At 46.8% G+C, this 24810-nt stretch overlaps 1 protein-coding gene and 1 long non-coding RNA gene across 4 annotated transcripts in view; one reads left to right on the top strand and one right to left on the bottom strand.

The window, feature by feature from the left end:
• Positions 1–1762: 1762 nt before the first annotated feature.
• The window catches only part of CD84 (CD84 molecule), a 28391-nt gene continuing 5343 nt past the window's right edge, over positions 1763–24810 (bottom strand). Inside the window, exons 2-8 of the mRNA XM_029935810.1 lie at positions 16762–17103; positions 10074–10325; positions 9620–9739; positions 8943–8975; positions 6998–7095; positions 6110–6169; positions 1763–4135 (exon numbers count right to left, since the gene is read on the bottom strand). Of these exons, the coding sequence (XP_029791670.1) occupies positions 4070–4135; positions 6110–6169; positions 6998–7095; positions 8943–8975; positions 9620–9739; positions 10074–10325; positions 16762–17103 (971 nt within the window). The 3' untranslated portion in view covers positions 1763–4069. The remainder of the gene's footprint in view (positions 4136–6109; positions 6170–6997; positions 7096–8942; positions 8976–9619; positions 9740–10073; positions 10326–16761; positions 17104–24810) is intronic.
• Positions 8474–12842, top strand: LOC115288461. Of its 3 annotated transcripts, none has more exons than XR_003907020.1 (4): positions 8474–8733; positions 8907–9021; positions 10248–10383; positions 12621–12842. It is a non-coding gene; the product is annotated as an uncharacterized LOC115288461 (long non-coding RNA). The 3 variants fall into 3 exon arrangements; XR_003907018.1 differs by having other exon boundaries at positions 12618–12842; XR_003907019.1 differs by lacking the exon at positions 12621–12842 and adding an exon at positions 10817–10953.

Here is a 24810-nt window from a genome sequence, read left to right as displayed (position 1 = left end):
TGGTAGTAATAGTGGAAATTTACACTCTTTTTCTCTTGTTTTGTAACAACTCAGCAGAAGTGCTTATGACCATGATCCCTTGTTTGCTGTGAAACCAGCCCTGCCCCAAATGCAGAGAGCTCTATGCAAGATGCTTTAATGGGTGTTCCCAATAGATGGGTTGAGTGGTCATCCAGACAATGGAGTTAACATATGAACACATTTGCTTGATGACTTTAAAATACAATTATAAGTACACGGTCACTCAACAAATATTTGTTGTTCCCCTATGAAGTGTCAGGTGAAGTTCTGGGTGTTAGGAGTCCAGAGCTGGGTATAGGAAGGCAGCATAGTAGAGAGCAAGTATGTAGCCCTGGTGACAAGAAATCTTGAGTTCAAGTCCTGTCTTCTCAAGCTGACTGATTTTGCTAAGGTGTTTATTTATTCCCTGTGTCTTAATGGAGACTAGAAGAACTAAGTTCTAATGTTTATAATTTTTGAGAGAGAGAGAGAGCAGAGAGAGGAGGAGGAGGAGCAGAGAGAGAGGGAGACACAGAATCTGAAGCAGGCTCCTGGCTCTGAGCTGTCAGCACAGAGCCTGACGCGGGACTTGAACTCATGAACCGCAAGATCATGACCTGAGCCAAAGTCAGGTGCTAAACCGACTGAGCCCTCCAGGCACCCCCAGAAGAACTAACTTCTACTCTACAGGGCTGTTGCGGGTTTTGGCAATAAAGCATCTAGTGTCGCAGCTGGTACACAAAGTAAGCCCTTAATGAACTGTCCCTGTCTCTGGCCCTCAGGAGCTCTCTGTTTGCATTATTATTATTATTAGGACCAGCCCCTGTTCTATCTCTAGCTGGGGAGCAGGTGGGGGGAGAGCAGAGGGCAGCGTGGTAAGCAGAATGATAGAAGGAACAGGCACTGACGTAGGAGGGCTAAGAGTTAAAGGTTAGGCATGCAGCACTAATTCAGCACAGTATCAGCTACATTTGTGGGGCAAGAACCCTGGTGTACAGATTTGGCATCTGATGGAGGTGTCTGGCCTATAAGGACAGTTTGCAGGCACATTCTTGCATTGCAGCCTCATTTAATCCCTACATCAACCCTCTGTGGTAGGAACCCTTATTATGCCCATTTTACAGGAGGGGAAACTGAGGCACAGAGAGGCGAACCTAACTTGCTGGACGTCTCAGAACTAAGAAACCAGGATACAGACACAGGCGCTCCAGCATCGAAGCCTGAATTTTGGGATCACTCAGTACTCTTCTTCCATTTGCCTCCTTCAAACTTCATTTTACAGCCAGTAGATACATAGTCACTAATGATTCTGCCAAAAAATACTCAAGTCAAGGAAAATTCAGGGAAAATTCAAGCAGAAGTAAAGTAATGCATCTGGAAGAAAATATGGTTTCACCATGGTTTTTCTCCAGGGCGAATCTGAAGAATGCCAGGCCAATCAGTCTCCTTTTCTTTGCCTGTTTTCCAAAGTGGCCCAGCCAAGCTCTTCTCGTGTGGGCTGCGTAGTTTAGAGCATTCTATAGCTTTTTTTTTTTAAACATTACATTTTAAATCAGCTTCACTTTCTTTTTCTGGGAAGCATTCCCTACATTGTTTCTCACGTTCTCTGTTCTCTGCTGAAAAAGCCCCTAAAAGCCCCAGAGATGTGTGGCCTTACCTGCTCTTGCCGCTAGGGGGCCCTACCTCTGAGATTTCAATTTTTTTTTTTCCAATTTCTTTTTTGAAAGAAAGAGCACGGAAGGGGGCAGAAAGGGAGGGAGACAGAGAATCCAAAGCAGGCTATGCGCTGACGGCAGAGAGCCCGATGTGGGGCTCGAACTCACGAGCTGGGAGATCATGGACCTGAATCGACGTCAGATGTCCATCTGACTAAGATACCCAGGTGCCCCGAGATTTCAATTTCTATACACATTTGTGAAAACTTGCCCATCTTGGCATGATATGAGATTCTGTTCCATCGAAAGAATAATCGTGTAGACCCATTGGTCACAATCTAGTTCGTCTTAAATCTGTGGAAAGTAACATCACACCCATTTTACAGAAGGAGAATCTGAAAACCAAGCCCTTAGGGGATGGGGTGAGTAGCTTCCATCTTCATAAATCAGCAGATTCACAGGAAAGGAAGAGTGAGAGACAGGAGCTCGGTGGTTCCCAGTCCCAATGCCACATGAATACCTGGTGTGTTCTCATGGAGGACCCAGGGGACTCTAGCCTCTGGGTCTTTTCCTTCTTCCCCACTTGCCCACGGGGCTCTGGGACACTGGCGGTTTGACTGGCTGAGTGCCCCAGGGAGACGCAGGGCAGGTTAGAGAAGGGCCACATTCAGGAGTGGTCCCTCAACTCAGGTAAAGCGAGACATGCTTTTATTTTAGGGTCTGTTGAATGTCACTTTGGAACTTCTCCATCCTTATGACAAGTCTCTTTACTTTTTCCTTCCTGTGTCTCTCTAGGGTGACTGCCTTTCACACCTGGCTCACTGCTTCAGTTCCTGGCTACGATGGTCTAACTCTGCAAGTCTCCCCCGCCCCAGAATGCCCCTACACTGACATCTGCATTCTGACAACTAACTCTTGCCACAACTGGACACCACCCTGCGTATTGGCTTCTGTCTATCTACACTTGCAACATGTACCTTCCGTTTCAGCTGGCTGGCCATTTTCAATTCTATTCAGTAGCATTTATTGCTCACATCAGGGTACGCGGCACGGTGTTTGGCTGGTGGTGGATGCGCAGGCGACTGAAACTGTCATCTCTCATGATCACTCGTCATGGTCACGGAGTCGTGGATCTCCCCCTACGTCTATACAGTGTGGAGGGAACAAATAATGATGCATGCTGGGAGGCAGAAGGAAATGGGTTGCAGCGGTATGAGGACCAAGAGGGGGAAAAGAGTTTTCAAAAGCCATAGTTAATTTGATCGGAGATTGTTTCGATGGTTGGGTTGTACTCCGTTCTCTGAAAATGCCAGAAATACAGCCCATCAATTCCTTTTGGCCAGTTTGATACTGGGTATGGTCTCCTTGCTGAGGCTGCTTGGAGTAGGCGTCAGCCTGGCTCTGCAGAGAAATGGAACCAGCAGGGAAGAGATACATACAACAAGGAGCTGGCTGGTGTGGTTATGAAGATTGAGAAATCCCAAGGTCTGCAGTCGGCAAGCTGGAGAGGGGATGGTATAAGCTCCAGTCCAAGTCCAAGTCCAAATCCTAAAGCAGGAGAACTGATGTCTCAGCTCTAAGGTGATCAGACAGAGAGAATGAATTCTCCTTCACTCTGCCTTCTGCTTCTACCCAGGCTCTTGATGGATGGGTGGCCATGCTGGAGTGGGGATTCACCTACTTTACTCTATCTCCCAATCCAAATGTGAATCTCCTCCAGAAACACCCTCATAGACACCCCTAGAATTATGTTTAACTAAATTTCTGGGCACTCCAGGGCCCAGTCAAGTGGAAATCTTGGCTAGAAAGAAAAGCGTAAGAGGCTTCTGAAGTAAAGCCTGAAGAAATATGCCCCAGCCACCTCGTTCCTGTGGAAGGACCGTTTTCCAACATTCCATTCGGAGGGTGTGTCTGCGCAGTGCAGAGCTACACCTCCAATGACTTCCCAAGCGACACCGTCATGTGCGGTTGGTTGGGCTGGCCCAGCCAGCTGCCCCCTGCACAAAGGTTTCTGGGCAAAGGGGCAAAAGGAGGCTGAAATGCAGCCCACACTCGACTTGTCAAGCCACATGCTTGGAAGGGGCTACATTTGCCTCCGGAAAAGGGTGCTTTTGCCTAATTTGCCCAAGGTGCTGTGGGGACCATGGAGGCCATGCACCGGGGCCCTCCCAGACACTGAGTGTGATCAGAGCATCCCAGGTGGTGCTCCGCAGCCGGATTACATGTCAATCCTTTCTACTTGTGGGGTGGCTAGGAGGGGTCATCGCCTCCAGTCATGAAAAGTCACGTATTGGGGTGTCGTGGTTTGCTATCTCCAGGTAAGGTCTGCACAGAGGAAGTCTGGGTCCGGGGCATCTGCTGGAAGAGATGATGTTGGAAGCTCAGTTTCCACAGGGTGAATGCTGTCCAGGAGCCTAGATCACATTTTCGTAGGTTGAAATGCCGGGAGGTTTGCTGTCCTGAGTGCTGGTCTTCCCCACCTGCCAACAAGGAGTTGGGGCGCCATGTTAACTGTGGTTGGCTGCTGGGGAACCGCAGCCCCAGGCGGTACCCAGGAGGGTATGTAGATGGCACAGGGAGATTGCCTCCATATCCCTGGTGCTGGCAGAATCTGGGCCGTCGGGGCCCAGCCTTTTGCTGCGCCCCTTGCCTCTGCTCCAGTCTCCCCCTTGGAAGCCCTTGAGCCACCAACTGCATAGCCCAGACCAGAGCAGCAGGAGGGAATTGGGGTATTTGCATTGGTTTTTATTATAGGTGTGAGGCAACATCCAGGCTCAGGCTACCTGTCTTCCCTGTCCTAGCAGAGCCTCAGCTCCTTCTGAACCCCAGCGATTGCACCTCACGTGGCGGCGGGTCCCCTCCACTAGTGTCCTGTGCTCTGGTGACCTGGAGCTCTGCAGACAACCTTCCCACCAGCTGGGGGAGTCTTAGTCTCGGGGGTAGGGCTTGGGCTTGGGGCTGGCAGCCTCACCACCGGGGGTCCCCAGGACTCCCCGCTCCCCCACCAGCGTCCCCCCAGGTTCTCCGTGAGAACATCTCATGGGCCCTGAGTCCTGATATGCTGGCCACTGACCTCCACTACGGCCTGGTCCATGACGGACCCGGTGTTCTCAAGGGAAGTGAGCCGCGTGTGGGACTAAGGCCACAGTGAGCCAGTGTGGATGGGGGCGGGGGGGGGGGGGGGTGAACTTGGCCTGGGCCCTGCTGCGGGTCCGGCCCCGGAGACCTATGGCCCTCCCCGTCCCGTTCCCAAATAAAGTGGGCTCAAGAGGAAAAAAATTTTCAAATTACATAGTGACCAATTCCTAATCTCCATCCACCTGGTCCAGAGGACACGCTTCAAGATGCCGCAGGCTGGGGAGGCCTGCGTGACCCTCTGATCTGTCCGTGCCCACGTCATCTCCGGGTCCTCCCACTGTCCTTCTGATCCCCGCGCAAACACGTGGCCACCCTGCCCCTCCCCGCCCGCTTCTCCTCTCCCTTCCCTCTTTCTTTCCTCCTCCCTCCTTCCTGCTCCTGAGCGCTGAGGAAGAAAACTTCTTCTGTCTCGTTTTCCAGGACACTGGCTTATTTTACCCCCTAACTGACCCGTGCACGGAGTTCTCTTGCAAACCCCCAGACACCCTGCTGTTTCAGCTCTTCGTTTAGCTGATCATCCTTCTTACTCCTGATCCACCTGCAGCTAATTTCCTAACATTTCTTCCCGCTCTGTATTTGTTCTCATTGTCTCATTCTTTTCCCATTCCCTAGACTCCCTGGTTCATACTGATCTCTCATGGTGATTTTACCCGCTATTAAACAAGAACACTAACAAAACATTTGATTTGTCGAAAGACCCCAAACCTGTCCTTCTGACCGTAGCAGAAATGAGGCCCCTCAGACAGTGACAGCCTCTCACCAGAGCCCCCAAACTGGAAGTCCAATCACAGCCCAGGACCCGCCTGCCCTCTCTGTGTGCTCCGGAGCAGGACACGGAGGCACAGGGCATTGAGAGCGTCACTGCTTTGTTGCAGATTGTGGTACAGGTTGCATACTGTACAAGTCAGCTGGTGGAGGGAATGTGAACTGAAATTCAGCCTGTGTTCTACTTGCCAGTCTGGGTACCTGGTGTGGGTCTGCATCTGTCCAGAGGGGGTACCTGGGTCCTAATTTTACCCTGTGAGCTGGTACGGCCCCAGGTGCTCTAGAGGCTGGCATTCCCACACCAGAGTTCAGAGGCGCCTGCATTTAGAGGCGGGTTCAGCATCCCACACAGGCTGTTGGATGGCCATGGACCTGGGGAGCAGGGCTCTGTGCACACGTGAGACACCTGCAGACCAAGGCCCCCCGCAGTTAGTACCGGGGAGTACAGAGGAGGGGACGGAGGGAACCCACTGGCCCCTGGTGGGATGCACAGGGTACAGCAGAGTGTCCGGAGCACAGACAACAGAAATAGAAACAAAGCAAGGATTTACCTTCTCGGACTGCAGTGTGGCATAAATCCTGTTCACATCCTCCTCCTTGGCAGGGTGCTCCTGTAAAACACCCATCTTCCCCTCAGTGAGGGGCCCAGGCAAAACTTCACAAGGTCCCTTCCTGCTTCTGCCCTGTGTCCTGCCCCCTGCTCCCATCTCATTAGTCAGCCACCCCCCGCCCCCAACCCCTGCCTCAGCTCCGGTTCCATCCAGTTTCAGAGAGGGTCAGGCTGGCTGTGGTGCAGGAGGGAAAAGTCTCGGGAGCCAAGAGGAGGGCTCTGCACGGTTCAGACCGAGTCTTGCTCACTCAAGATTTTCGCTCTCCCCGGGGCTCTGTGGACCCGGCTGCCCGTGGGCCCCACACCGCGTTAGACTGACCAGGCAGGCTTGTGTCTCCCCAACACCCCTGCAGACTTCAGGGGAGCGGATGAGGGGAGGCATAGAGGAAGGTGGTGCCCAGCTGCCTGGACCAAGGAAGAGGTGAGGGAGGCCCAGGCGGGTGAATGGCCAGTGGGAGGAGGGGCTGTGCTGCAGCCAGAACAGGAAGTTGAGTTCAAAGGGACCTTTCAGTTCTGTGCCCTGGGAGGCCCCTTCGCCACCCGTTGCTGTCTCAGTGCCCACCTAGTAGCCTCACCTCGCACCAGGTCTCCCATAGGCACTCCTCCCCCAGTGAGGCCTCTCACCTCCCCCAGAGCCAGGCCCCCATATGGAAGCTGGCGGTCTCCAGCCCCGGAGGTGACAGCTGGCCATGTCCCTGTCCTAGAGGGGCTGCTGGCATCATTTCCCTGACATGACGATTCTGGGCTGGAGACTCCAGATCCTTGGCCTGTTGTCCCCCAACTCCCTTTCCCGGGGGTGGGTAGGGACCCGTGAGTAGCATCAGCTCACCTTGGACTGGGGGATCTCATCATAGATTCTGCCCTCTGCTGGCGGGACGTCTCTCGTCACCACGACGTAGGTGTATATTGTTTTCTTTGAGACCTCGTCTGTGTCACAAATATGCAGAGAAGCGCAGGGTGTGAGAGGTGGCTGGATTCTAGAGATGAGCTCTTGTAATGCTCTCTTTTTCAGATAAAGAAATAAAGCCCTAAAAGGTCCAATGGCTTAGCAGTCAGGGCAAGACAGTATCCTATGACGTCACTCCTATGAGGACTTTAAGATACAAAACAGATGAACACAAGGGAAGGGAAGGAAAATAATATAAAAACAGGGAGGGGGACAAAACATAAGAGACTCTTAAACATGGAGAACGAACAGAGGGTTGCTGGAGGGGTTGGGGAGGGGGAGGGGCTAAATGGGTCAGACGCTCAAGGAATCTACTCCTGAAATCATTGTTGCATGATGTGCTAACTAGCTTGGATGTACATTTTTTTTTTAATGAGAAAAAAAAAAGATCAGATGGCTCCCGGTGTCCCGGTGTCTTGAGCCGGATGCTCGGCTCCTTGGACCATCTCTCTATCCTCCAGGGGCTTCATGTGTTGTGGGGGGCACTGGCCCAGGCCTTGCTTCCCTAGGACTCCGTGGGACCCTGCCTGCTCTGGGGTCCACATTAGGCTGACGACATTCTCCTAGACCCTAGTGGGCAGCCGGAGAATTTCCATTCCCAGGGACTCCCTCCGCGTCTCCGGCACTTAGTACTGGCCGCCTTGCTGGCCGATTGTCTTTTCACGTGAAGTCTTGGTTTTTCAACTAGATTGATTGATTCTCTCTAGTTAGACACGGTATTGGACCCCCCTGGTGCAAGCCTTACTATCACCACCTCAGTGTTAGGCACAGAGAAGATAGTCTATAAACATACATTGCTGTGGGGCACCTGGGTGGCTCAGTGGGTTAAGCGTCCGACTTTCGCTCAAGTCATGATCTCACAGTTCATGAGTTCAAGCCCTGCATGGGGCTCTATGTTGTTAGCGCAGAGGCTGCCTTAGATCCTTTGTCTCCCCCTCTCTCTCTATGTGCCTCCCCTGCTCTCTCTCTTTCCCTCAAAAATAAATAAACGTTAAAAAAAAAAACATGCATTGTCACTTGATAGAGCCACCCAGTCAAACACTTACCAAGCTCCCTCTGTGCGCCAGGCTCTGTGTGAGGCCAGGGACAAAGACTGGAGAGACCAGTCCCTACCCCTGAGAATTCCTGAGCTGGTAAGGCACTCATCCAGGGTGCTCCTCCCCCTGCTCCTCCCATGGAACCTTACTTCGCGGTGAAGCTGAAAAGAGGTGGCCAGATTCCAGGGCCTTCATGCTCCAGGGCGCCAACATACCCACAAACAACAGTCTGGGCTGAGCAGCATCACCAGGATCTGGCGCTCCAGAGCTAAGTCCGGTCTCAGACCCTGCCTCAGATTTCACTAGTGAACCAGACCGAGTACTCTCTCTCATCTCCTCGGTGGCGGGAAAGAGAGGCACTTCTCCTTTCCCAAGAGTGAACTTTGGGGAACCCCGAAGTTTGCCTGTGGTCCGAGTCAGCTCATAGAGCGTCTGCCCATCACACAGCCACATGACACAAACCTCTCTGTACCAACCCCGGGCCGCCAGCTGTGAGAACAGTCCTGATGTTTACCGAGGACTCACGATGTACCAGGCTCCAGGCCAAGTACCTCATGCAGGTGACTCCCTTTCGTCCACTTGGTAAGTGTGCGGCACACTGCGTTGCTATGCATATTTTACCACTAAGGAAACTGAGGCTCACGGTGAGAAATAACCCGTAACTGATCAATGACCAAGCTGGGACCTTCCGCCCAGACTCCCTGCAAAGCGTAAGCTGAGTCTTAACCAATCTGCCATGAACTCCTCTCTCCCAGATGTCATCCGGGGGAACCGCGTGGCTGAGAACTTACCAGAGTCCTTACTGGAGGTCTTCAGGAAGGAACCTAAGGAATCAGACCCAAAAGAGAGTGAGAGAACACGGAGGCAGAGGTGAGGCCGCCCTGCATCAGGCTTGTTCTTAGAACTGGTGGGAAAGGACAGTTTTGGGAGGTGGTGGGTTGGGAGGAGTAGGAGGGTATAATGATCTGGGGCCTTAAGATCCGGAGTTCTGAATTGTGAAAGGCACAATGTCAGAGGCTCCAGAAGGACCCAGAGGGATCTAGTGATGACCGTGGAATGCAAAGTTGGTACATGTCCCTCAATGACTCTCCCAAGGTCATAGTCAAAATGCAGTGGAATTGAAAGTGACTCTGGAAACCCTCTAGGTCAAACCTCATTTCACAAGTGAGAGCACTGAGCCAGAGAGGTAAAGACACATGTCCTGTGAAGCACAGCTTCTTAACGGCAGTACTAAACTCAAACCCAAATTCTGGGGCACCAGAACCGACGACCTCAGGAGCACATTCTGAAGCCCACTCAGGGCACTGTCATCCAGAACGAGGGGCCGTCACTCTGAGGCGGTGGGTGGGGGTCACAGGAAGGCGGTCCCTGGGACAAAGGACCTCTCCACACCACCTTGGATCAATGACTTTAGTCCCAGCAAGAAGAAGGGTGCGTTTCCACATTTTATCTTCTGGAAAAAGCCTACCTTGTCCTCTTTTGCACAAAAGCCACAGAAGTACCGAAGGCACGATGAGAATTAACAGAAAGAGCACGGCCAGCCCGCTCAGCAGCCCGGTGTGGCGGGGGTGCAGGCCCGCTGCAGGGTCTGGAACCAGAAGACACAGGGAGACGTGGCTCTCAGGAAGCAGGCCCATGGGCTTGTCCACCCTCAGAGGCACTCTCAAAAGCGGGGTCCCCTCCCAGGGGGTGCCAGCGTTCCAAGGGAAGCTGTGCTTTCTGCTATTAAAGGTCGAGATTAGACACGGAATCAGAAGGCCACGAAGAAGCTTCCCAGAACACGCCAAATGCCTGGCTTATCTCAGATGGCTTTGGACTCTTTGCCAGGCCCTCCTGGGAGGAGACGCCGCTGGGGACCGGGCCTGGCACGAGGGAGGGACAGACCGCCGGGAGATTAAGTGGAGCCGGACGTTACCGGTTACCTGCACAGAGCTGCCAGGCGGGCACGGAGTCGGAGCTGTTGCTCACAGGGTTCCAGGCTGTACACGTGTACGTCAGCTCCTGGCTGTCCGGGGTCTGGAAGATTCGGATGACACTACCCTCTTCCCCCAGGGGGCTCCAACTGTAGGTGACATCCTTTTCTTCCTTTTCCACAGAGCACGTCAGTGTGACATTACAGGTGCTGTTCACAGATGTCATTGAACTCCGAGTAATTGTTGGCTTTCCAAGTCGACCTAGGAGGGGGAGACGCATGTGTCCATGGGGCTGGCCACCAGCCTGTGAGAGCCAATGGTGAGATCTTCAAAATTAAAAAAAAAATTTTTTTTAATGTTTATTTAATTTTGAGAGAAAGAGAGTGGGAACTGGGGAGGGGCAGAGAGAGGGAGACACAGAATCCGAAGCAGGCTCCAGGCTCTGGGTTGTCAGCACAGAGCCCAACACAGGGCTCGAACTCATGGACTGTGAGATCATGACCTGAGCTGAAGTCGGATGCTTCACCAACTGAGCCATGTAGGCACCCCCAGAAATATTGTCAAGAGGGCAGTTCAACAGAGCCATCATGAAAAATTAAATTATAAAACCTTACAATGAGATACATTATATTAAAAAAAACTAATACATAGCCAAAACTCACCACTTTCTATTTTTTTTGATGATTTACGATTATCTACGCTCTAAAAGTTATTTATATCTATCTTCTCTGTCTTTTGTAATGCTTTAAAAGGTCTTCCCAATTCTGCCTGTCTTAAAATGAGCCACGGACATTGGAAGCTGCAGAAACTGGCCCAAGGTTACAACCTTGGGGTGGACCGACGGCATTGCTGATGGTCACTCTGGACTGAAGAAAACAGTGGGAGCGGGCTGGTGGGGGTGGAGGAGAGGGGAAAGTGGCTGATGGGCATTGAGGAGGGCACTTGTTTGGATGAGCACTGGGTGTTGTATGGAAACCAATTTGACGATAAGTTATATTTTTTAAAAAAACAGTGGGAGAAAGATTACTAAAGCAGATTAAACTGAAAAATTTCTACAGCCGTTACATTGGGAATAGCATCAAAAAGCTAGGAAGTATTCTTCCAGCATCTGAAAACCATTATTCAGTTCGGAAGTTGTTCGCATTGAACAACTGTTTGAAATCTGAAATCTGTTTGTTGAATCGCTTTTTCCTTATCAGTTAACATAACAAAAAAATCAACTAGTATTCACGTTGGCTTCTTCATCGAGTGCAACGTAGGTTGGGTGGTATAAATGTGCAGCAAAAATCAGTGAAAGTATTCTGCAAATATGATTGGCTCTAAGGGATTGACAATGAAGACTATTGTATATTTTATTATCATTTATGAAACTGTGTGTCGCACATCCTTTATGTCAATAAAATCTCTGCCCGCCTAGACACACATGTGGTCGAGGACATGTTGAACATTGATCAGCATCCCGGGCATGAAACACATGAAACAATCTTTAAAAACATTTTTTGGGGTGCACCTGGGTGGCTCAGTCTGTTAAGCAATCGACTCTTGATTTCGGCACAGGTCATGATCCCACAGTTTGTGGGACTGAGCCCCAGGGCAGGCTCCGTGCTGACAGTGAGGAGCCTGCTTGGGATTCTCTCTCTCTCTCTCTCTCTCTCTCTCTCTCTCTCTCTCCCTCTCCCACTCCCACTTGCTCTCTCTCAAATGAAATAAATATTTAAAGAGGTTTTTTTCACTCTGTTTTCCAGTGTATTTTCATTAAGCTGTTTTGCTTTGTTCTGAAGTGTCCATGGTGAAAAGTTACAATCTCTTTAAAAAGCTCATTTTAAAAAATGTTTTTACTGAAGCAATCAAAAGGTGACCTGTACACGTCGCCGGCTAGTAAAGGGTTAACAGAAGAACGATTATATTTAGCGCGGAGTAAGAGCTATCTGAGGCCCCCAGAAGGAGGGGGAAGGTCTTCTCTTGGAGCCCCGGATAAGATGCCTGCATGCAGAGTTGGTAAATTTAGTTCATTCCTGGCCAAGCTGTGGTGCTGGGGTTTTTCCTTCCACCATCGCCACATGGGAAGGGTTCAGAAGGAATGGAATGTAGCTTTCTAACTCGTGTGGTGCTTCTAGAGTTGTCTGTGCATGTGAGGGAGTAGAATGTGGGAAGTAAGAAGCTGTAGGGTTTCTTCTTCCAACTTCACCAGAAATCCTGGTCCTAAGCATCTCTTAGAGGGATCTATTCCAGACCAGAATTTGTGATGACTTGTGAAAAAACTCCCAGCAAGTTTGAAGTAACCTTGATGAGTTATAAAGGTGATAGATACAGACGTATATAGCAAAAAAACAAAACAAAACAAAACAAAAAACAAAAAATAAAAAAACCCCAAGCCAGTGTGTGTGTGTGTGTGTGTGTGTGTGTGTGTGTGTGTTTCTTTAGAAACTTGATTTACAAGAATGTTTAAGTCTCTGCTTGGTATTTACTTATTTTTAGAAAGACTTTTTTTTTTTTTTTGCTGGGTGTGGGGTGATAGTGATAAAGAATCAGAACTTATGTCGTTTTTCTCAGTAGGAACAGAGATGTTACCAGAACCAAGTTTCTGGGCAGAGAAGGTCAGAGCTGTGGTTGAGAGTGGGAAGCCACCAGACACCTGTGACGACCAGGCTCCATGCTTTCCAGAGCGGGGACACATACAGCTTCGCTGAGTCTTAGCTCTGCCACTTACAGCACGAGGATCCTTTTCTCCTGCCAGCGTTGTGGTGAGGACTAAATGAGCTATTGTATATAAAGAACACTCTAGGGGCGCCTGGGTGTCTCATCGGTTAAGCGACCGACCTCGGCTCAGGTCATGATCTCATGCTTCATGGGTTTGAGCCCCGCATTTGGTTCTGTGCTGGCAGCTCCGAGCCTGGAGCCTGTTTCAGATTCTGTGTGTGTGTCTCTCTCTCTGCCCCTCCCTTGTTCACACTCTGTCTCTCTGTCTCAAAAATAAATAAACATTAAAAAAAAAACTCTAACACCCATCTGTCTACCTATTTACTTATTATCTATCTATCCATCATATCTATCTGCTTGCCTATCTATCTCTATCTATCATCTATCTATCTACCCATCCATCATATCTATCTGCCTATCTAGCTAGCTACATTAATTACCTATGGTAAAGACAAACTAGCAACAATGACTGCCTTGGAGAAAGGAGAGCAGCAATGCACTGTACTGCATTTTTCTCGGTGCACATACTGCCTAAATATGTGTCATCTCTCTATATTTTTAAAAATTAGGTTGTAGAATGCCAGACACAGAGAGTTCAATAAATGTCAGTTCCCTTCTCTTTATCTGCTCAACTAACTCCCTAAAAGGTACAGATGTTACTAGGTGGGCGATCTGGCTTCCTCTGAGACTTTCCCGTGGTCTATCTTAACTGCAGATTGCGTAACACCTCCCGAAGACTGAGTGGGTAAAACCAAAAATTATAAAAAGATGAAAACAAACACCTTGAAATTGAACACCTTCCTTATCTTCTCAACCAAAGTTCTTGAATGAGCCAGATATTTTCTGAAGGGTCCACAGCTGGGTCCTTGGCCTGTGTCACTCACGCCTGGTCCAGAGCCGCTTTATCTAGGAAGCCCTTCATAATTAGGATTTAAATAAGGACTAGGGGCACCTGGGCAGCTCAGTCGGTTGAGCGTCCGGCTTCAGCTCAGGTCATGATCTCACAGTTCGTGGGTTCCAGCCCCACATTGGGCTCTGTGCTGGCAGCTCAGAGCCTGGAGCCTGCTTCCGATTCTGTGTCTCCCTCTTTCTCTGCCCCTCCCCTGCTCATGATCTGTCTCTCAAAATAAATACATGTTAAAAAAATTAAAAATAAATAAATAAATAAAATAAGGACTAAGGGATAAAAAGTTAATGATGACTACTAGTTATTAGGCATCAGCTGTAAGGCGTGCCCTGTCCTCGGAGCTTACCTAATGCTTTCTCACTTAATCACAACTATTATAATCTACATTCTACAGATGAGGAAATTTAAGCCCAGAGAGGGTAAACAACTTGCCTAAAGTCACACAACTGGCAAGAGATTTAATTTCAGCATTAATTCCCTTCCCACCATGCCTTCCACCCAGATAGAATCTGATTCAGTCATGCTATATTAATTGAGCACTTATAATTGTCAGGCACTGTGTTGGGACCTGGGACTTATTAGGGTTCATTCATTCTTTCATTGAACAAATACTTCTGGAGCACCCACCGTGTGCCCGGCAGGGTAGGTGCTAGGGGTACAAGGATGAACTTCCTATACAAAGTCCCTGCCTTTATGGGATTTGAATTTCGTGGTTTAACTATATACCTGAACTGTGTCATCACAATGTGGCTGAGCCACGTGTCTGTGTTTCTGCTGTGAGCAGGTGGATGGTAAAATCCTTGAGACGTGGCTCAAGTACTGTCCGTGCTAGAAACTACTGTGGCCCAAGAGAAGCAAAACGTGAACCACGTCTGTGATTAAAATGTTTCTAATAGTCACATTAATAGTGAAAATAAATTTTAGTAATTTTAGTAATGTATTTTCCTTAACCTGATATGGCCAAAATGTTATCTTAACCTCTAACCAACATAAAAATTATTAATGAGGTATTTTAGGTTCTTTTTTTGGGGCTAAGACTTTGAAATCTGGTGTGCATTTTACACTTTACAGTACATCTCACTTTGGGCTCACCATATTTCTTTTTTTTTTTTAACATTTGTTTCTTTTTGAGAGACAAAGAGAGATAGATTATGAGCAGGGGAGGGGCAGAGAGAGAGGGAGACACAGAATCGGAAGCAGGCTCCAGGCTCTGAGGTGCAGCACAGAGCTCGACAAGGAGCTTGAACCCAGGAACTGTGAGATCATGACCTGAGCTGAAGCCGGAGCCACCGAGGCACCCCGCTCACCACATTTCAAATACTCAAGGACCACAGGGACCACACCAGGAGTGAACCCTGATATAAACTTCGGACACTTGGGTGGTGATGATGACTCTGTACATTTTCACTGTGACAAATGCACTGGGAAATGCTGATCATGGGGGAGGTCATGCGTGTGCGCCGGGGGGGTGGGGGAGGGGGGAGGTCACACGTGTGTGCCAGGAGGGCAAGGTGCATATGGAAACTCCCAGTACTTCCTACTCAATTCTTCTCTGAACCTTAAGCTGCTTTACAAATAGAGCTATTTACAAGGGGGAAAAGTCCGGGAGACGGATAATGATGGTGCTTGTACGGCACCGCGAGTGTCCGTAATGTCACGGAACCGTACACTTAAACATGGTTCAAGTGTTAAATGTTATGTATATTTTATCACAATAAAATTTTTTTAATGTTTATTTTGGAGAGACAGTGAAAGAAAGACAGAGCACCAGCAGGCGAGGGGAAGAGAGAGAGGGACACAGAATCCGAAGCAGGATCCAGGCTCTGAGCCGTGAGCACAGAGCCCAATGTGGGGCTTGAACTCAGGAGCTGTGAGATCATGACCTGAGCCGAAGTCTGACACTTAACCTACAGAGCCACCCGCGCGCCCCCCATATCACAGTAAACATTTTTTAAAGAAAAAAAAATAGATTTACCCTATGTTTTCATTCTTGCGCATTTATCCTGGAAAAAGAAAAACCTTGTTTCATGCAGACACTTGTACATGAACGTGCCGGGGCGCCTTAGGTGTAATCGCTCCGAAGTGGAAACAACTAAAATACCCCTTGATCGACTGAAGGAATGGCGAAACGAACTAGTACATCTATACAGGGAAATCCTATCCAGCAGTAAAAAGATATAAACTATCGACACTTGCAATAATTAGGATGACTGGCGAATAAACTATGCTGAGTTAAAATACAGTCTCAAAAGCACTCACGCAGCACGAGTTCAGCTCTGTAACATTCGTGAAACCACGCAATGACAGATACGAGGAAGGGACTGGCGTCTTCCAGGCGCTGGCCAGGGAGTGGGTGACTGGGGAGGACGAGGGAGTGTCACTGCGGTGGCACAGTTACGTATCTTGATTGTGGCAGTGGCTACACTGCGGGAACTACACGTATACTCACACATAAACACCATCTGAATAGGCTCCCTGGATACACGTTGTCAGGTTCCTGGTTTTGATATTGTACTATCCCTGCATAAGATGTACCGTTAGGAGCGCAGGGTGAAGTGTGCACAGAGCCTTCCTGTACAGTTCATCACATCTCTCTATGTATCTACACTTATTATAAAATAAAAAGTGGTTTTTTTTTAAAGTACTTTCCAGCATTTAACTTTGGCTCAGGTCATAACCTCATGGCTCGTGAGTTCGAGCCCCACATCAGGCTCGCTGCTGTCATCACAGAACCTGCTTAGGATCCTCTCTGTCTCTCTTGGCCCCTCTCCCCACCTCAAAAGTAAACATTAGAAAGAAAAGTACTTTCCATACATTACCTCCCTTGATCCTCTTGGTGACTATGGGAAGCGAAGAGTATGATTATTCACATTTTATAGGAAAGAAAATCCAGGCCCTGGGACAAACTGCTGATTGAAGACGACACAGCTAGAAACAAGAAAATCACCTCCTCTTTATAGGCATTGATGTATTTATGTAAGTATTTATAACTGCAAAAAGATTTAGGGAAGCCAATTGGCAGAAATAAAGGTGTCCTGTAGACAATGAATTTGCAAAACAAAACAAGCCTGCCGGCCTCCCTCAACTTACGGTAGACCTGAAGGTTGTAGCGCCTGGTGAGGGTTGTTTCTGAGGTCTGCATATTGATGTCAGCTCTGTAGATGCCTGAATCTTCCATCCTGAGCTTACTGATCTCCAAGTTGTAGTTCTGACGTGAGACATTTATTCGGTCATTATAATTCTGGTGGGTCACAGTAACTTTGGGTGCTGTTCCTGGTTCTCCTGGTGTCACAAAAGCAACAGACGTTTCTGAATTCCAGGCAATGTTGATAACTTGCTGTGGTTCTTTGATACCCAGGGGGAAGGTGACTGACGCCCCCAGAATTCCAGTCACAGGCAGGGTGGCTGTGTCACTTCCAGCTGCTTCCAGACCTGGGGACATAAAAAGAAAACTATAGCCAACGGACTGTTGCACCTTTGAGAGCGCCCTTTCTCCCCAGGCTTGACCCTCCCTGAGGATCTGCCCCAGATACAGCTCCTGGAAGTTTTTCTTTTTCTTTTTTTAAGGTCTTCTACTCTGCATATAATGTTATGTTGGCTAAATCTGCTAAAGGATTCTTACTCAAAAACTAAGTTTTCCAGTGAGTTCAAGGGATCTATTTCATTAAAAACATTGCCTAGACTTACAGACCCAAATCTCTAAGAGATCTGAAGGATGAAGACCATAAATGTCCATAAGGTTCAAAAATTAAAACTTTCTTTCCCGAGGCCATACTGCCAAGTGATGGAAGAGCTGACACGAGAGCCTGGCTGTGTGATCTTTGCAAAAATAGTTACATTTGGGCCTTTATTCTGGGAAGATACTGGCAGAGAGGGCTTGAGGAGGTCCGGAGTAAATACGCCCCGGGTTGGTTTGGGGAGGTCTGTCTTGTTCACTACGACATCTCCAGTCTCTGGACGAGTACATGGCTTGTGGCGGGTGCTTAGTAAACATTTGTGGAATGAATTAGTAAATGGAATTCGCCTCTGTGTTGCCTGGAATCTCTTGGAACAACTTCTGAAGTAAGCAACCTTCATTTCTTCATTCACACATTGATGAATGAATGCATGTATTTACTCGAAGTCAGTTTTATTCCAGACACTACAGCAGGTATTTATTAAATTTTTTTAAATGTTTTATTTATTTTTAAGAGAGAGAGAGAGAGAGAGAGAGAGATCATGAGCAGGGGAGGGTCAGAGAAAGAGGGAGACACAGAATCTGAAGACAGGCTCCAGGCTCTGAGCTGTCAGCCCAGAGTCTGACGTAGGACTCGAACCCATGAACCATGAGATCATGTCCTGAGCCAAAGCCAGACGCTCAACTGACTAAGCCACCAGGCCCCCCATACAGCAGGTATTTATTTATAAAATTTACAATACAAATGTTTGCTGAACACAATGTAAGGAGCTGGGGGATACAGTGGTGAGTAAAAATTGATAAATTTCCGCTCTTTTTACAGTTAAAGGAAGAGATCAGTGTTGATCAGAGACCCACAGATGCTCAGATACAAAATATTTAGTTGGCTCTTGAACTATACAGATTCGAGCTGTGAGGGTCTGCTTATACATGGACTCTTTCCATAAATACACTCCAGTCCTATCAATGTATTTTCTCTTCTTTATGATTTTCCTTTTTTTCTGTTTCTTTAGAGAAAGAGAGCATGAGTTGGGAGAGAGGCAGAAAGAGAGAGAATCAGGGCTCCCTCCCAGAACCCTGGGATCATGCCTTGAGCTGGAAGTAAGAGTTGGACGCTCAGCCAGCAGAGCCACCCAGGTGCCTCAACCTTGAAATTCTGAATATGATTTGAGACATTTCCATGTTGCGCTGGGTTCTGCACATGGGGCCAGGTATCCCGTGGCTTCTGAGGCTTTTTAAAAGTCAAGCCCTAGCACCTCAGTGTTGGTCTGCAGATTCCAGGTACATGTGAGGACAGGATGTGGTTTCTCTCTTCAAACCCCAGCAAGTGTGTAGGCAGTTGGTGAAGACGAGCCAGTACTAGAGTTCACGGTAATTGTGGCACCACAGAGTGGAGGGTGTGTGAAGCTGCTTTTCAGATAGGTTTCTCCCCCAGAGCAAGTCGCTCCGGAAGTGACGCGGGTGCATCACGTGGTGATGAGGCAGTCACCCTGGGGGGTGGGCGGGGCTAGGGGAAGTCCTGCCACCGCTCTGGCTGGTAGTGTTGGTGAGAATCTTGGGCTCGTTGATGAAAGGTCAAGGGCCTACACATGCACAAGATGCGGCCTCGGTCACCTTCAGGCCCTGCAGCTGTGGTCTGACGGAGGTGGCTGCGGCACACAGCAGAGTGGAAAGACAAGGAGACCGAAGATGCAGGCGCTAGCACTTCTGCTTATCAGCTGCGCAGCCTTCATAAAGTCACAAAACCTTTCTGCCTCTCAGTTGCTTCATCCGTAGAATGGAAATAATAACCATAAAATTTGTTCTACCTAATTAGTGATCAGCAAACCGTATAACATGCATGGAATGTTTTGTAACCGTCATGGCACAAAAAGTGTGAGTTGCTTCTGAGGCTGATAGTGATAATGATGAGGATGGTTCTTGTCCTCGTCACTTTCTTCAGCGCCTTCCTAATTGGTAGATACTATTTAGGGCTTCGTAGGCCACCCCTATGCTGTTCCTGATGGGACCAGGACCATACAGAAGAAGGTATCAAGAGCCATTCGTTATTAAGGGCTAATTCAAGTAAAGCCCAGAGAGATTAGTTTTAGGTACACTCCACTTGATGGACTTTATGTTTCTCTTAAGACTTCAGGTTTTTAAAAAGAATCTCCCTATCAGGCTACCCCAATATTTATTTTGCTGGGTGTTGTAGAGACTCAAACATTATATAGCATTGGAGGGGACTTAAGGAAAATCCCAGTTTCAGAGAGAACTTGTGGTATAACATGTCTTGAAGACTTACCATGTAATGCCCTAGGCAAGTCTCTGACCAAGACAGGTTCTCTCCCCGCCCCCCCTTTGTTTTTTTAGGAATTTCTTAACTGCTTAGGAAATAAGACACACAGATACACATAACTCTCCTTTGAAAAATGAGGTAGTAAATTGCAAATTCAAGTGAATGGTAGAGACAGTTATTACGGTAGGAATCCAAAGAAAGGAGAGAGCCCTTCTTTGAGCTAGAGAGGTTAGGGAAAACCTTTTAGAGAAAGTAGAATTTGAGGAGGACTTTGAAAGAGGAATAGAATTTTACTGACTAGAAAAGGGAAGGATGAGTGTCTCAGGTTTTCAGGTCCTGAATAAAAGTTCTGAAGCAGAAAACATAGGTGTGGGTTGCATGAATATGGATTTGCATAACGGAGTAGAAAGAGATCAGGTGGAGATATATATCTGGTTAAATATGAGGCAGCCTTGAGTTTGAGATCTACACCACAGAAGGGAACTATCAAAGTTTTGGAAGATGAAGATTAAAATGATATATTTGGGTCCTAGTACTACAGCAATGATGTGTAGGAAGAATGAAAGGAAAGAGAAGCTGGGCTTGAGAACTGTTTTGGAGGTCATTGTAGCCATCTGCATTTGAACCAAAGAATGAAAATGCAAATGGGAAGGAAGTGCTGAATTAAAGAGACGGTGCAAAAAAGGCCAGGAATGAGGAGGAATCCAAGAGAATTCGATTGCCCAACTATATATGTTGGTCATCTACTTTGTGTCGGTGAAAACCGATAGTTACTGGAACACTGGCTGAGCTTATGCTGGAAAAAAAGTCCAAAGGAGAAAACAGATTTAGTGCTAGAAATATTGAATTTGAGATGATGGCGGACCATGTCAGTAAGTAGTTGGAAGGATGGATGATAAGGAAAGAGAATGGGCTCAAAATATTGCTTGGGAGCTATGGCAGAATCTGCCAGTTATTTCCAATATTTGTTCTCGTCTTCATTCTTTATACGAGAATGCCTAATTCTTAGTAGGGCATATGGTCATTCAGAATAAAAACTACATTGCCCAGCTCTCCAGTAGCTAACTTTGATCAAATGACTAAGTTCAGGTCAAGGGGATGAAAGTGAAAGTGTTTTGTATGACTTCTGTGTCTTTAAGAAGAGGGCACTTTGTTTTCTTCATCTCTTCCTAGCTTCTTGTAGGCTGGGATGCTATGATAGCTGGATCTTAGACACACATTTGGTATCAAGAAGAGAGAGCCAGGACACCTGGGTAGCTCAGTCGGTTAAGCGTCTGGCTTCAGGTCAGGTCATGATCTCACAGTCCGTGGGTTCGAGCCTCATGTTGGGCTCTGTGCTGGCAGCTCAGAGCCTGGAGCCTGCTTCTGATTCTGTGTGTCCCTCTCTCTCTGCCCCTTCCCTGCTCATGATCTCTCTCTGTCTCTCAAAAGTAAATAAATGTTAAAAAATATTTTTTAAAAAAAAGGAAAACAAAGAAGAGAAAGCCAAGTACTGAGTACTGTGGAGTAGGAAGACTGAAAAAGTGTTTATCCCTCATGACCTTGTCAATTATTCAATCAGAATATGTCACCTCCAGACATATTCATACGAGCAAGAAATAAATTTCTTTTTTTAGGCTACTCTTATTTTTGAGAACTGTCAGTTTGCCATTAAATGGAAATCTATGTGGTTTAGGAATCATCCACAAAGAGGAGGTGATGTAAGGAGAGGGGAGCCATTCAGGAAGAGTAAGTCTGAAGGCCAAGACTGCTTTATGAACAGTGCTCATGGTCATCGAGGAGGCACTATCAAACAAAAATAAATAGACCGAATGGTATAAGAGATACCAATACTGGATAATATCATGGAACCCAAGAGGAGAGAGAGTTTCAAGAACAGATGTTTAGTGATTCAGAGTGATCAAGTGGAATAAAGACCGAAAATGGACTCTCGGTTTGTCCATTAGGAGGTCATTGATGGCCTTTGAGAATGTAGTGCAAGTAAGATGATTCAAATGGAGGCCAGAGTCTAGAGGACTGAGAATAGAATAAGCAGTAAGAAGTAGAAAACCTTGATAGTGGAAAAAAGAGGATAAAATAGAATGGTAGCTGAACAGGTAAAACTAATTTATTTTATTTTGTCTTAAAATAGAAGAGGTGTCTACATATATGTGGTCAATTAATTTAGGACAAAGAAACCAAAGACATATAAGACAGACAGGACAGTCTCTTCAATAAATGATGCTGAGAAAACTGAAAAGCCACATACAAAAGAATGAAACTAGACCACTATTTTATACCATAGAGATGAACTCAAAATGGATTGACTTTTTTTTTTTTAATGTTTTATTTATTTTGGGTACAGAGAGAGATAGAGCATGAGAGGGGGAGGGGCAGAGAGAGAGGGAGACACAGAATCTGAAGCAGGCTCCAGGCTCTGAGCTTGCTGTCTGCACAGAGCCTGACGCAGGGCTCAAACCCACAAACGTGAGATCTGACCTGAGCCGAAGCTGGCCGCTCAACCGACTGAGCCACCCAGGCGCCCCTGGATTGACGTTTTGAATGTAAAACCTGAAACCATAAAACTCCTAGAAGAAAACATCAGCCTGAGTGATGCATTTGTGGATGTGACACCAAAGGCAAAGGAAACAAAAGGAAAAATAAACAAATGGGACTACATAGAATTAAAAAGCTTCTGCACAGTGAAGGAAACCATCATCAAAACACAAAGGGAACCCACTGAATGCAAAATATTTACAAATAATATATCTCATAAGGGGTTAATATCCAGTTTATATTAAGAACGCATACAACCCAACAATGAAAAAAACCAAAGAACCTGACTTAAAAATGGTCAGTTGATCTGAATAAACACTTTTCCAAAGATGATATAGATATAACCATAGGTACATGAAAAATTGTTCAACATCACAAATCATCAGGGAAGAGCAAATCGAAACCACACCTTTTAAAGTGGCTATTATCAAAAAGACAAGAAACAACACATGTTGAAAAGGAAGAGGAGGAAAGGGAACCCTCATACACTGTTGGGAAATGTAAACTGGTGCAGCCACTATGGAAAACAGTATGGAGATTCCTCAAGAAATTAAGAATAGAACTACCATATAATTCAGCTATTCCACTTCTGGGTATTAACTGATAAATATGAAAACAGTAATTCAAAAAGATATATACATCCTTATGTTCATTGCAGCCTTATTTACAATAGCCACGATAGGGAAATAATCTAACTGTCCATCAATGGATGAATGGTGATGGAATACTACTCAGGCATAAACAAGAATGAAATCTTGCTATCTGCAGTGGACGGACCTTGAAGGTATTATGCTAAGTGAAATAAGTCAGAGAAAGACAAATACCATATGATTGCACTCATATGCAGAATCTAAAATACTAACAAACTACAAAAACAAACTCATCAATACAGAGAACAGATTGATGGTTAAAAGAGAGGGTTGAAAGGTGGGCAAAATGGGTGAAGGTCAACCACATGGTTGGTGGTGGTGATCACTTTGTAGGGCATACAGATGTCAAATATAGTGTTGTACACTTGGAACTTATATAATGTTATATACCAATTTTACTTAAAAAATTAAAAAAGACAGAAGAGATTAGTTGGGGGAGGTGGTAGAGAAGAAGACCACATAGGGATTTATCTGATCAGCCCCACTCTACGTTGGGTGTTCTTACTCATGGGCTCTCTGAAGCTCTGTGTTTTTCCTTCATGGTATGTGCCATGTTATGTGGTAGTCGTGAACTTGTGTGTGTTTCTGGACCCTGTGAATGACTTGAGTCGAGGGACTTTACCTTCGAATCCCCAGACCCAGGACAATGCAGATACACAGACCACTAACACTTGCTGTTGAACAAAAGGTGAAGGGGAAATGGTGGGCAGTGGAAACACAAAGGGTTTCGATCAGAAGAGGATCATACCTTAGTGTGAAGTGGAAAAAGGAGATGATACCTGAAAAAACGGGGTATTTCGAGGTGTTGTTGTAGGTGCAGGGGTAGAAGAAAGGCTGCTTGGTGTGGTGGAGGGAACACAGGTTTCAACCAGGTGGGCTTATATTCAAGTTCAATCCCCGACATTGACTGAGGCCCTTTTCTTAGTTTACCTAAGGGATGGGATGTAATAATACCCACCTCGCAGAACTGTTTGGGGGCACCTACAGGTGCTTGATACATAGCAGATATTTTGGAGTAGAGAGGATAAAAGAGAAGATAGTCATGCTTGTATCTCTTTAGTAATATAGCAGGTATGGCTTTCTGCTAAGAGTAAAGACAGGAAGATGGGACTAGCTAGGAAGTGCAAAGATTGGTAGCACAGGTGTTGAATCCAGGTCTATCTGAACTGAGCTGTGCTATTTTGAGAAAATTATTGAAATTTTCTGATCCTTAGTTTTCTCACCTCTAAAATGTGGATAAGTAATTTTTTAATTTTTTTAATGTTTATTTATTTTTGAGAGAGAGACAGAGTATGAGCAGGGGAGGGACAGAGGGAGAGGGAGACACAGAATCTGAAGCAGGCTCCAGGCTCTGCCCTGTCAGCACAGAGCCTAATGTGAGGCTCAAATTCTGAACCATGAGATCATGACCTGAGCAGAAGTTGGATGCTTAACTTACCGAGCCACCCAGGCACCCCTAAAATGTGGATAATTGTTAAATGCACTTGTGAAGATGTGCACTTTGTTCAACTCCTGGGACATATAAATGGTAGTTGCCATTATTATTTTGACAAATGTAAAAATTTCAAGCAAGTGCTACTATAAGGAACATCCTAGAGTCAACAAGACATTGAGAAAGAGGATAAAGGGGTTGCTGAGCAGCCTTGGGAGGCCAGTGAAAAAGAGGTGAACTGTATTTACAACACCTCCAAATAAGTGTGATTTCCTGACTTCATACACCAGACCACAGAATGGAGAGGAGAGCAGAGCAGTACTATAGAAGAAGCGAAAGCAAGAAAAGGCTCGAACCCCAGGGTGTGGGGTGTGGGCTTGGATGTTCACTTAGTGAAGAAAACCCAGAGTGATTGAGCCTAGAGTCCTGGACAGTCATGAGACCTTGGGAAAGTTAACAACTTCTCTGTGCTTCAGTTTTATCAGTTTTAAAATGAAGCCACTAGTAGCATTTAGCCCATAGAAGTATTATAAGGGTTAAATGAGTTAATGTTTGGAAATTTCTTAGA

The sequence above is a fragment of the Suricata suricatta genome, chromosome 3, assembly GCF_006229205.1.
Source record: "Suricata suricatta isolate VVHF042 chromosome 3, meerkat_22Aug2017_6uvM2_HiC, whole genome shotgun sequence".
In the NCBI taxonomy this organism is placed as follows: Eukaryota; Metazoa; Chordata; class Mammalia; order Carnivora; family Herpestidae; genus Suricata; species Suricata suricatta.
Note: the sequence above shows the minus strand (reverse complement) of the source record. Positions and strands in the feature narration are given on the sequence as shown.